General features: G+C 37.3%; 1 protein-coding gene across 8 annotated transcripts in view; it reads right to left on the bottom strand.

Moving 5' to 3' along the window:
• The window catches only part of LOC141438859 (uncharacterized), a 188,786-nt gene that overhangs the window by 26,945 nt on the left and 145,071 nt on the right, over nucleotides 1-16,770 (bottom strand). For all 8 annotated transcript variants that reach the window (XR_012452520.1, XR_012452519.1, XM_074102900.1 and 5 more), the window contains 2 exons: nucleotides 2,620-2,728; nucleotides 1,489-1,619 (listed from right to left, as the gene is read on the bottom strand). Coding sequence is in view for 6 of the 8 variants with exons in the window: in XM_074102900.1 (XP_073959001.1) it covers nucleotides 1,489-1,619; nucleotides 2,620-2,728 (240 nt within the window). In the remaining 2 variants the exon portion in view is untranslated. The remainder of the gene's footprint in view (nucleotides 1-1,488; nucleotides 1,620-2,619; nucleotides 2,729-16,770) is intronic.

Here is a 16,770-nt window from a genome sequence, read left to right on the forward strand (position 1 = left end):
TGAAAAACCTGTCGCATGCGCGTGTTAACGTCTTTTTACTTACAAACTTTTATTTAACTTGCATTGTACGAGTATGTATGTCTCTATGTACATAGTATGTATGTAGAGGTATGTGTGTTTCAAATCTTGCATGTTGAGTTTGATCCACTTCCAGTGGTCGGTTGACTTGAAATTTGACATACTTATGTAAATCTGGTGACAATACATTAATCTGGTAGTGACATTCAGCGATATCCTGGAAGTCCAGTCAGGATCGTCTCTGCAGGACGGAATTTCTCAACGGTTAATGGCATCGACTTGAAATTTGGTACGGAAATGTAGTTTGGATGACAATGCAAGTACAGTCAACAAAAGTACATTCAGCAAAATAGCTTGTATTAAAAAGGATTTGTTTTTAGAATTAGAATGAAGTCTTCTTTCAGTAAAATTTTCTATCTGCATTATTTAAGATATTTTCCCTCCATGTGGCATAGCCGTGGAACACCTGTATAACCTGCATTATTTATGCTATGCAGTTTTAGGTTCAGGCCAACGTAAGTTGGTTTTACTGCAACGTCAATGAAGACCACGACATAATTTTTGAGAATTCTCACGGCGGGATTGTTTTGCTGACAAAGTCGCGGGATATAGCCAGTTTTTAATAAACAAAGTATGACGTCATGAAAATGTAGTTATCGTCTTTGACTGTAGGAATCAGCGCACTAAAACATTTACGACAAGCCAAAGTTGGACAGTGATCGCCTGAATTGTTAATACGTCACTCCGTTTTAAATTGAGTATCCTGGTTACGGCACTAACGGGGTCAGCCCGAAACGAACAATTTCCACGGGAACGATAAGTATATTTTTTTATGAAACAGAGAGAGTAATTAAGTTATCATTTTACGAGTATATATATACATAGGATATATTCGACTTGTTTCCGAAAGACAGTATGTTCTAGAATTTAGTAGAGACTGGCAGGAAAGAGTAGGAAAAGGACCAATGACTATCATTGAGTAGTTGATATTTATAATAAAAAAATAACCATAGCGAGATAACTGGTTATGATAACTAGTTATCTCTAAGGATTTTATTTTCCTTCCAGATAACTGTTTTTTATTCAACTTTCAATGTTCAACTGCTCAAGTAGATCAGTTGAAATTATCTCCGAAGAATGTACCTATGTTTAATTTTTTTTTTAACAGATAACTGCAAGGAAAATCTATTCATCAGAAATGGCTAGTTATCGCCGAGGAATAAATTTCTCTCGGAGATAACTTTTAAAAATACAGCTATCTGTAAGGAAAATAAAATCCTAACAGATAATCTGGCCATCGTTATCTCCATGGAACAAGGGGGCGCTCGAATGATACTGGTCCTAGATGCGTCTTCTGGCGCCGTCTGCGGCCGGGTGTCGTCGGCGGGCACCCTAGATGGCGCTAGGGTCGCTACCCTTTGTTTTATAGCATGGTATACTCGGATGATGCTTGTACTAGGAGAGACATACCCTAGCGCGATCAGCGGCCGACGTCTGGTGCGGCCGGATATCGTCGGCAGGTGCCGGGTCGAAAAGCTCGTTGGTTTTGTACGCCACGCCAGGGTACTTCTTGCGGCGGGGCATCGCCGGCTCCATTGGCCCTGGAGAAGGCAAAATATGGTTAAGGTTTTTTTTGTAAAACCAAATAGAATGAACTCTGGTTGAGTTCGAAATGCGTCAGTGTAGTGTGGTGGTGGTGCTGGTTGGGTTTACAGATGCGCAAGTTGCGGAAAGTTTCCTCAAAGTTGGAAAAGTTCTCAGAAGTTTCTGGAAATTTTCACAAGATATATAGGAAAATTAAATTTAAGAAACGGAAAGTTGTGAGAAGCTTCCGAAATTTTCTTATGTCAAAAATTCTACAATTTTATGTTTCCTTTAGCACATCAGTTTGGGTTTGTGTGTATTCTTACAGTGTGGAGGTGGAGGAGCTGAACAGAATATCAAAACGAGTTAAGAGTTTTAAGTTTGAGATTTACTTAATAACAATATTGCTCGGTGGTACTGCCTAAAGACATAGTAGGCGTACGTTCACGATCTTTAATTTGTGATCCATTTCTTGAGAAAATCCTTTGCATTGTCGTACAAGACGACAGATATTCGATCTCGAGTCCCAAATTAAAGATTGATCGCTTCTAAAAGAGTAATAAACTAAAAATATTCCACCATATAAATTTAGACTTTCCAGAATCATCATCAATTAAAAAGGGTTATTATTTTGGGTTGCTATACCCTTGATCTAATAGTCCGATGTGCTAGTTCTAGCACTACTACTATTACTGCTATTACTAATATTAAATATAATGACCCGGATAACTCACGTCTTAAATCGAATTTAGCTCGACATGTTTCGGGCTAATCCGTAGCCCTTCGTCTTCGGAGCAACGCGACTCAGCGGCTGCTGCAACACGCGCACCAATACCAGCCGCTGAGTCGCGTTGCTCCGAAGACGAAGGGCTACGGATTAGCCCGAAACATGTCGAGCTAAACCCGATTTAAGACGTGAGTTATCCGGGTCATTATATTTAATATGAGTGAGTCTCACGGTAGTTTCATGTTCAAAACTGCTATTACTAGTATAAAAAGTAGTGTAATAGGGCTCACCCCGTGGTATGGGCAGCGCGGAGGGGGGGCTGGTGGCCGGCTGTTTGACCACGCCCTGCTGCTCGCGATATTGGTGCCATCGGTATGTGCTGCGGTACTCCGAATGCAGCTGCAACAAAGATATGCGAAATTAGTTACGTAGACGATTGCAGACCTATCTTTACCTAACAGGACCCATTAAGGTAGTCACCGCATGCCTCTGTGTGTAATAAATGTGAAAGTTTGTGAAGATGTTTGGAGGTTTGGAAGGTTGTTACTGAATCACGCTAATGGCTGAACGGATTTACATGATACTTGGCGTGCAGATAAACAAAAATCTGCATTGAGACATCGGATACTTGATATCCTGGTAATGCGTTCCCGTGGGATAGTATTTTAAGTTTAAACAAGAATAGAGGGCGCTGTCCAAGAACGGTGACGTACCGTACCTCGGCTCTCAAGATGACGTGTTAACTTCGTTTGCAATCAATAGATGGCGTTGTGCAAGCGAACGTGGTCCTTTCAAATTGTTACCGGAACCTTTTTCAGGCCAAACTCTGAGACATTTATTTATTACGTTGCCATGGTAACAAGAATCGTGTAAGTGTTCAAACAGAAAGTGACAGCGATGTGGTAGTAAAGTGTAAACATATCCGTGACAAAGAGAAAACAGCGTTCATTGTCTACAAAAAGAACTTTCGCGGCCCATTCATCCATACACATGATTTTTTTCAACACCAATCTCTTTTCTTTCTAAAAGATTTTAAAAAAATGAGCATGTTCTATTTTCAAACTACTTTTTTTTCATTACCAGTGGGCCTATAGCGGCCTAATTTCCTCTCCCATTTAAGCATATTGAATTGAAAGTTTCCACCATTCATTCAGTTCCAATATCAAACTCCAAATCCGTATTATTGAAAAATCAATGCTTCCAAAATTAAACGGCCAACTAGTGATGTAACACGCACCGACGTAGGTGTGTCGGTAACTTGATAGCCCTCCTTTCCTTACCGATATTGGTACCGGTAAAGTTTTACCCGGGCTAGAGATTGAAATTGGTTTATCGATACTGTAAAGTTTAGAGGGTATCGATTTTATCAATATTATGAAATAGTGTGCGATGCAACTTTATGTACAGTGTGAAAAAATAAGTCGAGCCTTGGAGGGAAACTACCTTAAATTAGCGAGTTTTAGAAAATCTTTGAATGCAGTTTTGTTTCTTTTTAAAAATAAAGGAATGTCTCCTTTAAGTAAAATGAGCCAACTTAAGGATTTAAGGTAGTTTCCCTCCAGGGCCCGACTAATTTTTCCACACTGTACTTATAGTAAATTGAATATGTTCTACGAGTATAGTGAAATCGTTATTGTAGAGAGTAGAAACATTTCCGTTTTGGAATCAAATAGGAGACTTTTAGACTGAAAAAAAAAACTTATCTCCTCAAAGATCGACTAGTAGACCCTAGGGATAAGTGCAATGTTTACGTTTTTTTCTTTATTTTTGTACTTACAGTAATAACTGTTCATACATTATATGCCATGTCAATGCGAAATTAAACTAAGTACCTACTTATAAGTAAAAATATGTCATTGGTCATTGATGTTTGTGAAAGAAACTAACGTTAGCGAACCGCCTAGTGCCGCATGTAGCATAAAGCATAACACTGTGCAATCGCACGTCAGCAATTAACCTATAAAATCCGTTGGACTGACATTTTATTGCTGGCAACGTAAATAAACATCAGAGCACGTGGCAGCCGATGGACATCAATTATTCCAGCCAGGTCGATTATCGGAAATCGAAAGTCATAAAGTTTTTTTAGTCTGGAAATAAAGGTTAAAAGGAGCAGAGGCGACGTGTAAGGGTGAAAGCCAGATTAGCGTAACTTTTCGAGTTGTGAGTCGCGGATTTTTGGTTGAGTAATTTTGGTTTCATACAAAAGTCCTATTTGTGTACAACTCATTCTTATTCACCGTGTGGCACAAACTGGACTTTTGTATGAAACCGAATGCAGCTGAAATTACGCGACCGAAAATATGCGGCTCAAAACACAACTTAAAAAAATATGGTTCTACTGGCTTGAACCTAAAAGTGACGGGTTGCTTAGTTAGATCTAGCAGTAAAGTGGAGAATGATAATAGAAGAAAAGGTCTTTATAAAGTAGTGGAATACTCAATTGTGGATTTTATTAACGTTGTACAAAAACATGGAAATATTGGGACAAAAACTAGCCTATGTGTTATTCCAGACGTCCATCTATCTACATACCAAATTTTCATCCAAATCCGTTCTGCTATTTAAGCGTGAAGGAGTAAGAAACACGTATATTCACACTCACAAACTTTCGCATTCGTAATATTAGTAGGGTTTACTTTGTGATATCTTGTATAATATTACAAAACTTTGGTTGCTTGAAGTATTTCATCACAGACGTAATAATATTATTGTTAACTATTTACGTAACATGAAATGTAATTTAAAACAAGGTAAATTAGTTTCAGTTCAGTTCAGTCTCGATGTAGAACTCCTTAATTGACAGTAAATTTACGAAATTCATCCTTATTAATTATGTCTACATTATAAAGAGAGCATTTGTGCATAGTTTTAGCTTACCCTAGAAGGATTAAGTCAGATTAGGTTATAGACTGCATAATGTAGTAAATAATATGTTGTCATCATATTTTGTCGGAAAACTTCGTCTATTTTATCTTTTGTTTCTACTGTTTATTGTATAAATTCTGTTATCATTGCTACTGATCCTTATCACTGTGTATGTGTACGAATATCACCGAAGCCGGAGTTACTCAAACTCAGGCCCCCAAGACACAGGGGGGGGGGGGCAGAATATTTGACCATTCCCGCCACTTCTCTGTACAAACTTTCCATACTCATTGAACATTGTATTTTGCTTGTTGATTGTACAATAAATCATTTTTTTTATTTCTTTTTATCTTGTTTTCTTAATTAGCTTCAGTAAACTTCAATAAGTTAGTTGAGAGAGCGAGATAAATATGAACTTATGCGACAAAATACGATGTCAAAACATTACGAGTATTCAATATATCTGCAGTCGGTTCCTTTCCGCGGTTTAGGAATACAATGTGAAATGACCACTTTCTAAAATGGCCAGTTATTAAAATGACCACTCCTTGAAATTACCAATTTTTAAAATAACCACTTCTTGACACAACGCGTTTTTTTATTTGTGTTAATTATGTATTCCTTACTTCTGTCCATTGTAAAGGTTGCCTGGAAGAGATCGCTCTGAAGCGATAAGGCCGCCTATTGCTTACCTATTATATACCTGTGTTTTTTGTACTGCTTACTGTGCTGGTGTGCAATAAAGAGTTATTGTATTGTATTGTAATTTCTGATTGTGATCCTAAACCACCGAAAGGTGTCAGTTAATCGGGATTTTATGTAATAAGATAGAAATATTCGAAAAATTTCGACACATTAATACTTTTAGCAGAACATTTGTGAATGATACGTGTAAGGAATACGAGGCGCCAGGCGCCTTTAATATTCAGTGATGCCCTTGACCCCATTCCTACGTTAGGGTGAGCGGCGGGAAGGTCAGCTGTTGGAAGGACCACATAACCCGAAGACAGGGTTACTGTTAGAGATACTGTTAAAACATATGTTGACGACTTCTCATATAATTTCTTTAAATAAATCAAATTTTTCTTGCATGGAAAATCGAAACCGCTGAAGCTAAAATGTTAAATTTTACGGTTACCTATAGTATACATTGTTTTCTTGACAATTAACATTTTTAAATAGTGAAATAAGGACGCATTTTGGCGCAGTTGTTTTACAAATAAAGTTGAGGGGTCGATTTTCATTTAGAGATGGAGAGGAAACATTTATCGATGCATAGAAAAATACATAATAATAAACGTCGAAAAGTGTAAACCAAACAAGCAACTAACATATTTGTTTCTGTACAGACAAAGACGCGGGCAAAAACTAATCTTAAACTATTTACATTAAATAATAAAAAGTTGACAAGCCCCAACATACTCAGTCGAGCATTGACGATTTTATCTATAACGAGATCTTGGAACCTGTCTCAATTAATCTCATTAGGAAATGTATGAAAAACGGAATTTCTTTGAGATCGATTGGACAGCTGAGCCGTCAAAGCGGAACCGACATGCAAACTCACTTTCTTAACTTTAACAAGTCTGTTAACGGCTACTGTTGTTATGCTAAGCTGTCTTGCATTAAGTAACATATTATAATATTTGGAAAGAAAACCAAAGAAACAAATGGAAATCCTTTATTTAGATGGGTTTGTGTGATTTGTGTGTGTTCTTACAGTGTGGAGGTGGAGGAACTGCATGAACACGCATATTTTGCATAAGCTTAGCTATCGTAAGGTCGCGGGTGAGCAAGGAAATTCTTTTAGTTCATTTAAATGAAAATCCGACCTAGATCTGCGTTAGCGGGAGACGACAGCGGCATTAAAAGAATTTACTATGAAAGGAATAGAAGTGTCATACGAGCTTAATAAAAACGTAAACATTTTTTATTCATATCAATATAACTCATTGATGTTTTCGACGATTCGTGTGAACGTATGGCTTCACTTTAGTTTGTAACTAGGCGTTTCCCGCGGCTCCATCTGCGAAGAATCATTTAAAAACTATGCTATGTCCTTGCTAGGATCTTAACGTATCTTCATACTAAAATTTCATTTTTTGTTCAGCGGTTTAAGCGTAACAGAAGGACAGAGAAGTAACTTTCACATTCATCGTTAATATTGGTAAGGATTTTATTTATTTATTACTAAGGTTTTGCGACCCCTAATAGCAGCATTATGACCCCCAAGGGGGTCGCGACCCAACACGTTGAAAAACACCGTACGTTGTCTGTTGTGCGTTACTGTCTTGCATAATGTTACCTAAACTTTTAGGTAACATAAAGGTGGCATTACAGTTGTTGCATCGGCTTCGGTCGTTAAGTCTTCACACCAGTAACGTTGTGTTCTACGTTTGTGTTAATGCATAATTTTACTTCGCGAGTAAGTCATGTTCGTCATTGTGTTGTCTCATACATTATTCGATACGCATAATTTTCTTTTGTAAATACGACAAAAAAATTTGGACATATAGGTAGCCTGTTAAGTTAGATAGATAAAAAAACTTTATTCACAAACATGCCATGACAATTGTACAAAAAACAAACGGTTCAAATAGTTACATATAAACGGCACAGCCGCGAAAAGACGCCGACTCAGCATGTGCTGCGACATTGCTGTCACAGCGCTGATGTTCTGTCGGAACCAGAAGTTGATTAAGACTTGCTTTTTTATTTGCTTTTTATTTTCTACCTGTATACTCCATGTGCTGTAAGTTTTTGCGAATCCTACTAATATTATAAATGCGAAAGTTTGTGAGTGAGTGAGTGAGTGAGTATGTTTGTTACCGAAAATACAAACTGAGACATGGATGCACAGAAAAACCAAAAACTGGTTTTTCTGTGCATCCATGTCTCAGTTTGTATTTTCGATATGGTTTCACGGGATACCCGTAAAAGTAACAAATTTGGAGTTGAAATAAAAAATACAAAAAGACTCCAAAAACCCAATTATGTTTGTTACTCCTTCACGCAGAAACGACTGGACGGATTTGGATGAAATTTGGTATGTAGCTGGACATCTGGAATAAAACATAGGCTACTTTTTATTCCGCTATTCCCACGGGTTAGGGATAAAGTCTCGAAACCACAACCACTGGGCTTAGATTAGAGTCATGAAATTTGACACGATTGTTTTTAATGTAACGTCAATGAAAACCACGATTTAATTTTGTGTGTGTAGTTGCGAGTTAAATAAGAGATGTATTTAAATGAAATGAAAATGATTATTTTAATTACACTGCAAGCTCATACAAATAATAAATTCATTTTATTACTTATAATTTATTCATTACGATTCTAAATACTACTGATTTCTAGTTTATTATTTTAGAATAATTCGTTATTTTCTCCTCAAACAGTTAAATAAATACGTACAGGCAAGTTTAAAAATATGAACTTATTTAAAGTTTCAAAAATAAGTAGGTACCACAGACTCTTATTCCGACGCAATAAGGCCGTAGTAAAATATTTTTAAGTGGTTCGAATATATACTTATTTTTGCACTTGACTGTACATAGGCACGGTCAAGGACTTTAACTCATGAGCCACCATGGAACCTTTTCAAAATACAAGTCATTACGATTTTCCTTATTAATTGATGCGATGTCACTAGGGCATGCAGAACCGGTCCCGGTTCCAGATTTCTGATACCCGGTTCTGAGATGTATATGTATAGAGCCGGGGGAACCGGTTCCCCCGGATCTGGGTAAAAAAATAGTTTTTTTTTTGTGATTAAAATATTATACGGAATTTAAGGGGATAGAGCATTTTTGGGAGTTGCAAAAGCAAGCTGGATGAGGGCAGTGTAGTCTTTGTGATGAATATGCAATACGAAAGTCCAGAATGATATTATTATTACAATGATTTGAAAACAAAAGTCTCGACCACCGCACTTTTCGTTTTGGGCGTTTGAGCTCCTGTTGAAAACGCCACATCGACCCCCTACGCAATAGGATAGACATGGTATGTACATGTATTCTATGACGAACAATATAATGCTAAAAATAGTGGTAAACGTCACGGTCTTTAAACCTCACGTGACAACCAGACCGTGTGGTATAAGCACAGATTACCCCGGCATAAGGTTGTGGCGGAGAGGTGGTATCTGCTGGTGGTGGTGTAGCTGTATATTTGAGCTCTGGCTGCGGTCGAGGTAAATGGCTAGGCGGAGTAGCACCCAGAGCTAGTTCGACCGAAGTAGGACAGCTCTCAGGGACTATAAAGGCTGGTTTGACGCGGTCGATGCTCACTACGTGTCACTATGACGTTCCATGGCGGCCCATGTATTAAAGTCCTTGCCAATACGCTCGAAAATCATAACCCTCCTTCGGGAAGTCGGGTGATTAATAAGCTGTTGATAGCGAATCCCAGCCCGTGCGGCAAAGCAATACGGATACTTCGGATTATCGTTTTGATATCGATGTTATCGACCGACCCCCTCACTAGAATCGTTTTTTTTTTTTTTTTTTTTTTATATATTTATTTTGCGTTATAGCTTAGCGAGATTGGAGCGCTAGGAGCGCTTTACATGTTAAAAAGTGTATCTGCACCGCGCACTGTATTTATTTCATACTCTTATGATTTGATGGCTTAATTATTTGTTGATATACTAAGTATAACTAAAGGTTTAATATTATAAATGTGATAGATTATATGTGCGGGTGTTTGCATCTCAATCAGGCACAAACGGCTCAAGGGATTCTGATGAAATTTATCACATGAACAGCCAATTGATGTTTTTATCCCGGTGTTACTGCAGCTAATTGAGCAAGCAAGACAAATAGAAAGTTATACGATTAAATACGATGGCAAAACATTATTCCAATAGATCTGTACACCCTTTATTGTACAAATTTAAGAAAGAAATTACAATTGAAAATGTATCTCACACGTATGTCGATTATTTTTAGGCATACAAATTCGAATTCTAATATTTAAATTTTCACTCTACTTAAAAAAAAACGTTACTCAAAGTCTGTCAATTTTTCTTTCTTGGCCACCTTTCTGCGTACAAATTCGAATTCTAATATTTAAATATTCTCTCTGCGTAAAATAAAGTTTCACAAAACTCCCGCTGCCACAGCCACAGTGCCAGTGGCGCTAGTGTAGCCCGACCTCCGACCTGAATGATCAGTGTAATTAAGACAAACGAGAGTAATTAAGTCCTGGAAGAAACTAATTTAATGAAAGTACTTCCCTTTGTTCTAGTTTCATCTATTTTAGTACCTAGGCAAAATTACGTTTAGCTGGGTTTTGTACCTCAAAAGTAGGTGTACATTATTTATAAAACTAGCCGTTACCCGCGACTCCGTCCACGTAGAGTCTCGCGGGAACTATGCAATTTTCCGGGATAAAAACTATCCTATCCCGGGGAAGGACTCAAACTATCTGTATACCGAACCGGTTTAGACGTGATGCAGTAACAAACCAAAAGTCTTACAAACTTTCGCATTTGTAATGTTAGTGGGATTAGTGGGGTGTTAGTAATGTATGATTATTTGTAATTTGCAGGTGGTAGTACCTTGTGCAAGGTCCGCCCGGATTGCTACCACCATCTTGCTCGCTAATCCTGCCGTGAAACAGCAGTGCTTGCACTGTTGTGTTTCGGCGTGGAGAGTAAGACAGCCGGTGAAATAACTGGCACTTGAGGTATCCCATCTTAGGCCTCTAGGTTCGCAACGCATCTGCAATACCCCTGGTGTTGCAGATGTTTATGGGCGGTGGTGATATCTTACCATCAGGCCCAGACCTACTTGCTCGTTTTCCATCCAGTCAAATAAAAAAAAGCTGTTGTATTGTTTTGTTTTTATTGTTTGCTCATGCATATGTGTCGAATTAGGTATGTGTATTTTTTTTGTAATGAACTAGAAACAGTTAGTTTGCTCACCCGCGACCTTAGGAGAGCTAAGTCTATGCAACAAATGTGTGTGCATGTAGCTCCTCCACCTCCGCACTAAGAACACGCACACATCACACAAACCCATCTATCAACACCACACTACGCTGACAGGTTTCGAACTCCATCAGAGTTCATTAGAATCATCAGAATTCAGAGTTTGCGGGTGAGTAAAGTACTTAATTGTCTATAGTTCATTGATATGGACATGGATTGATATGGACCAAAGTAACGCCTAATTCAATAAATTCTTTCTAGTAAAGCAGCGTCTCCACCAATAGTGCGAGGATGTGTTGCGAGAGATGTGTTTTTCATTAACCAATAGAAACGCTTCATTTACATCCTCGTTCAGCACATCTCTGGTGGAAACAGCTGAGCGAGCGAGGCGGGGTAAATGAAGCCTTTCTATTGGTTAATGACAAACACATCTCTGGTGGAAACGCTGTTTAACTATCCTTAAGTAACTAATTCACACTCACAATAAAATAAACAAACAATAAAAACAAACAAGTACACGAACATAAAGCATAACGTTCTTTGACCTCGCGTGGTCGTAGTATCGATTATAACATTTAACTAATATGGAAAAGCCATGAAAATATATACTGGGAACTGAGGGTACTCGTATTATGTTAGAGTTAATTGGGCTTTGGCTGCGCCATTTATATGTTTATTTTTTAAATATATTTAATTAATTTTTAACTCATACACACACTCACGCATTAACATGAACGCATCCATACTCTGGCAACACATCCCTCCTTTCCTATCCCGCTACCATTGGGCACCGAAATTCGAACCAAGAACGAAGAAAACAAACGACTCGAGATAACGCTATAATTTTATACAAATGCAAAAATAAACTCTTCATTCGCAAAATACCATTAAAAACTCTCAAAACCTCTAAAATCTGTGCAGTGAAGTGGTGATGAACATTTTTGTGCCGTTTAAAATAATTCCTGTGACGTGGAAACTCAATTGCTGGAGAAAGCAGCATCTCGGTGTTCAAGGTATGTCCTGCCCCTCCAGGCTTATTTATTTTTTGGTAGTAGAAGCCCAACGAAAAGTTTGTACGCATTTATACAAAAGGCTGGAGGTATTCGATGCCGTAATAAACTGAAAACATACAAGTACCTACATCCATTTACTTTCAAAAGGCATTTTCGAGTGACGTGTTTTCTATACCTCTGCTGTTTTTTATACCTCCCACAGCCAACCAAGCGGGCAGTAGGCCATATAATTAGAATCGCCCGCTCTGGCGTTTAATTATTACATGCACTGTCTGTGCATTTTGTATTAGCCACGTTTGCATGTTGTGTTCTTGTTTGTTTTCCATGAATAATGTATATAAATATAACATTATTGCAAATGAAACAAATTGGATTAGCAGAATGATGAAGACGCTGACGTACAAAGGCGAACTTATTCCTTAAAAGGACACAATCCATAGGTACTAACTAATTATTATAAATGCAAAACTGTGTGCGTTGTGTGTTTGTCCGTCTTTCACGTCGAAACGGAGCGACGGATCGACGTGATTTTTGGCATAAAGATAGTTTATGGGCCAGAGAGTGACACAGTTAGGCTACTTTTTATCCTGGAAAAATGCACAGTTCCCGAGGGAACAGCGCGCGATAACCGAATTCCACGCGGGCGAAGCCGCGGGCAAAAGCTAGTATAAATATATTTTTACTGCACACCACAAATGAGTACAATAATTAGTAAGGATCTGTGCAATGGTATATGACCGCACCATCAGGGCCGGTGATTGTTACATCTATGTCAAGGAACCCACCTTCAGCTATTTCGAAGGTTAAACCCATCTTCGTGTCGGCTTCAACATGTTCAAAAAAGCATTCTTCGGCATGAGCATCTACAGTGATACTGTAGCTATTTACTAGGCTAAGTAATGTCGCAAAAAGAATTGTGGCTAAACCTAAATGTGTCCATTTACTTGCCATCTTGTTGATATTTATTTAAGCAAGCATATATATTTCTTTATTGATATCTACAGAAAAACACAGACAACAAAATCTCAAACGCTGAGATAAGACGATATATTTCCCGCGATATATTTTCCCGCGACTATTGTTTAATAATAATAATAATCATCTTTATTTCAAGTAACTGTGACTCATTTTGTTAGTAGACAGGCTTATTTCTAGTTAGTAATAAAATATGAAAATGAAAATACAATTAAAATACATTTACACAGAAGTGTGGAGTCGCATCCACTTTCTCAACAGTACAGTATCGCGGCAGCCCCAACAGCATCCTAAACGCAAATTTGGCAACGATAATGAAGTCTACGTTGACTTTATTGAAAATCCCCACGGGTATTATAGCAAAATCCAGGAATTTTACTAGATCTTATGGAAAATACAAACTGAAATATAGATGCACAGAAAAACCAGAAAAATAAGACCAGCACTGCAGAAGTACGGAATACCGAGGACCTGGGTTCGATTCCCAGTGCTGGTCTTATTTTTTTGGTTTTTCTGTGCATCTATATTTCAGTTTGTATTTTCAATTTAGGTTTTACGGGATGACCGTAAAAGTAAAAATTTGGAATTGAAATAAAAAATACAAAAAGATTCCAAAAAAACAATCTTAGATCTTATGGTTTATTGGTTTGCTGTGCGGTGGATTCAAGTGGCGAGTGGCCGTTCATTGTGGCGTTCTAAGGTTCGTTATTATGCTGAGTGGGGCCCACTTTATACTATTCGATGCTATTTTTTTTCATCTAATGTATTTTTTATGTGTATCGAATTGTGTAAATAAATATTTCTCTCTCTCTCTCTTTCTCTCTCTAAGGCAGGCAGGCTTTTTTGTTCAGCAGTGGAAGTCTTCCGGCTGATGATGATGATAATGGTATTTCATTATTAATTATGGTTTTAATGTCAGTAAGCCGTAGTAAATAAATAACCTATGGTCTCTGCCCATGAATTCAAATTCGGGCTTTTACCTCTGAGTTTTCGAAATTCATGTATTACAATTGAAATTTATCATGAGTTTTACGGTGAAGGGAAACATCGTGAGGAAATCTGCGCATACATGCGAAAAAATTCGACGGTGTAGCACTCTAATTTTGAAAGGCCTGTGCTCAGCTGTAGGACGTATATAGGCCGAGATTGGTTTTACTGTCAGTGTATAATCTACTGCTAGTTCGTATTATTATGGCCTGCGCAGGCGCCCCTCGGGCGTCGGCCCAGTGCGCTACAAACCCGCTTTTTGCGAATTCCGATCTAATTGTGCCTATCTCGGCGGACGTATTGTTTTGCTTGATGCATCGTCGATGAAAATAATCTTTTGTCAATCAATTTATAGTTTGTAGAATCAGGCGTTACTTTGCGGAGGTCCATATCAATGAACTAAAAAAAAGTAAAAAAAATAAAGGTGAAGTAAAAGTAAGTCTAATATCTGGTAGCATGTTGAACGATTGTGCTGCTCTGGTTGAGTTCGAAACGCGTGGTGGTAGTGATTTATAGGTTTGTGTAATTGGTGTGTTCTTACAGTGTGGAGGTGGAGAAACTGCATGAACACACATTTCTTGCATAGACGTAGCTATCATAAGGTCACGGGTGAGCAAAGTAATAGTATTAGTTCTTTAATACTTATCTTTATTTTTAGTACAAAGCACGTCATAAAACTGGCGTTATTAAGGTTTTTATATTTTTGAAGAAGAGTGGTACCGTTTGCGTTTTAGTTACAAATCGTTTTTTAATCTAAATTTCAGGAACAGAAAAGTTTACCTGTTCTCTAATAATTTAATAACATTTCTTAGTTACTGACTCATAGAAAATTCAAAAAAAAACAGCGTCTCCATCAATAACTTGATTAATGATAAACAGTCGCATATAATTCAAACACTATTTATTGAAAAAAACTATTTCAAGGGTGAAAAAGCGTCAATAAGTAATCCCCCCACCCTACGATAACAAGGGGTCACTTATAATATTACAAAGTCCATGTTATAAAAAAAACTGACACAAATGCTCATAGTCATTATTACTGTTTAAAAAATTCTAACATATGCAAACTTATTTTTAATGATGTCGATAAATTGGCGTTATATCGATACTCTCCCAACCCTAGTAAAGACCAATTTTCTCATCTTCCCCGGGCTCCAATAACGTCGTCTCGTCTCAGAGAGCTATATGTCAGAAGTAGGATAGTGTGTATGTACTCTTTAATACTTTTCTAGTTAGTACGGATCTCGTAGGTGATCTAGTGTAAAACTTTTATTCTTTACTTTTCAGGGTTCCGTATTTCAATAGGAATAGTAGATTGATAACCAAGGGTGGAAAGTGACCCATTTCACCCGAGATATTTCTGGCGCTCGAACAAAGTGAGAGCGCCAATAGTTCGAGGGAAATGGTAATTTCACCCAAGTTAGACACTCTACTTTTCATTTCGACTATGAGGAAAAATACTACAAAAAAAGAGAATAATAATAAATTCAATTAACTTATATCCAACCTCCAACCTTTTCGCACTGGCCACTTGCCACGGCCGACTTTAAAAAAACAATTTGTTCACGACCAAGGAGCTTATATACAAAACTGGAGGTTGAACGCCGAACGAAGAAGTTGTACCTATATTACTTATTTATATATTCCATCTCTTTCTTTCACATTTCACGAATGACTTCCATCTCTATCTTACTTAACTAAAGAGATGGAATATATTCGTGACGGAATAAAGATCAACATCTCTTGTTTCAAACGGATGTTCGGCGTTCAACCTCCAGTGTTTGTATATAAGCTTCTTGGTCACGACGTGCATCTAGATGGCCATGCCGAAACGTGAAAAAAAAGTGTCAGTGACGTAACTTTTATCTTCGACTCCGTGGCTCATCGTAAAAAACTAAAAAAAAAATACTTTCCACCCTAGAGATGAAAACGCAATTTTCCACCCTGCTATCTACCCATGAAAATGAAACTTTCCGAACAGGAGAATGAAAAAATAAAAAATAAAAAAGTCTTTTTTCTGTATGGTTCGACTTTGCTTGAAATGAAATGAAATGAAATTTATTGCGTATGAATTAAGGTTTTAGATTGCAGTTACATATGCTTAAACTTAAGTTTCTCTTAACCCTACCTTTACAGGTGTACACGCAGTTAAAAAATAATAAAGATAATAAGATAAAAATAAAAATTTAACATTACAATATTTATTATTATTCATTTAATAAAGCTTATACTATACAACAATATGATTATTAAAATAGCGAGATACTTAGAGCCAATTCCGGGATCTCGCAGACATAGTCACAAAGTACAATTTTAAGCTTAACTTAAACGAGATGATGCGTACTAGGTATATCACACACTACAATACAATATTATACAAAACAATACAACACAATGACATGACTCTTTATTGTCAACCAAAAATAGTAAGCTATAAAGAAAACACTTGTTTCCGTACAATTTTCATGGCATGGTTGTGAATAAAGTTTTTTATGTGTCTATCTATCTACCTACGAGTATCTAAATGAAATGAAATGAAATGAAATGAAATAGAGTTTATTTGTCATAAGTGCCTAAACAGGCACACAAAGAGACGCTTACACACTACTTAAAAAAACATTAAATTTTTCTAGTTATTTCATTCGGATTTTCATGGAGCTTGA

Source organism: Choristoneura fumiferana, chromosome 19 (genome assembly GCF_025370935.1).
Source record: "Choristoneura fumiferana chromosome 19, NRCan_CFum_1, whole genome shotgun sequence".
In the NCBI taxonomy this organism is placed as follows: domain Eukaryota; kingdom Metazoa; phylum Arthropoda; class Insecta; order Lepidoptera; family Tortricidae; genus Choristoneura; species Choristoneura fumiferana.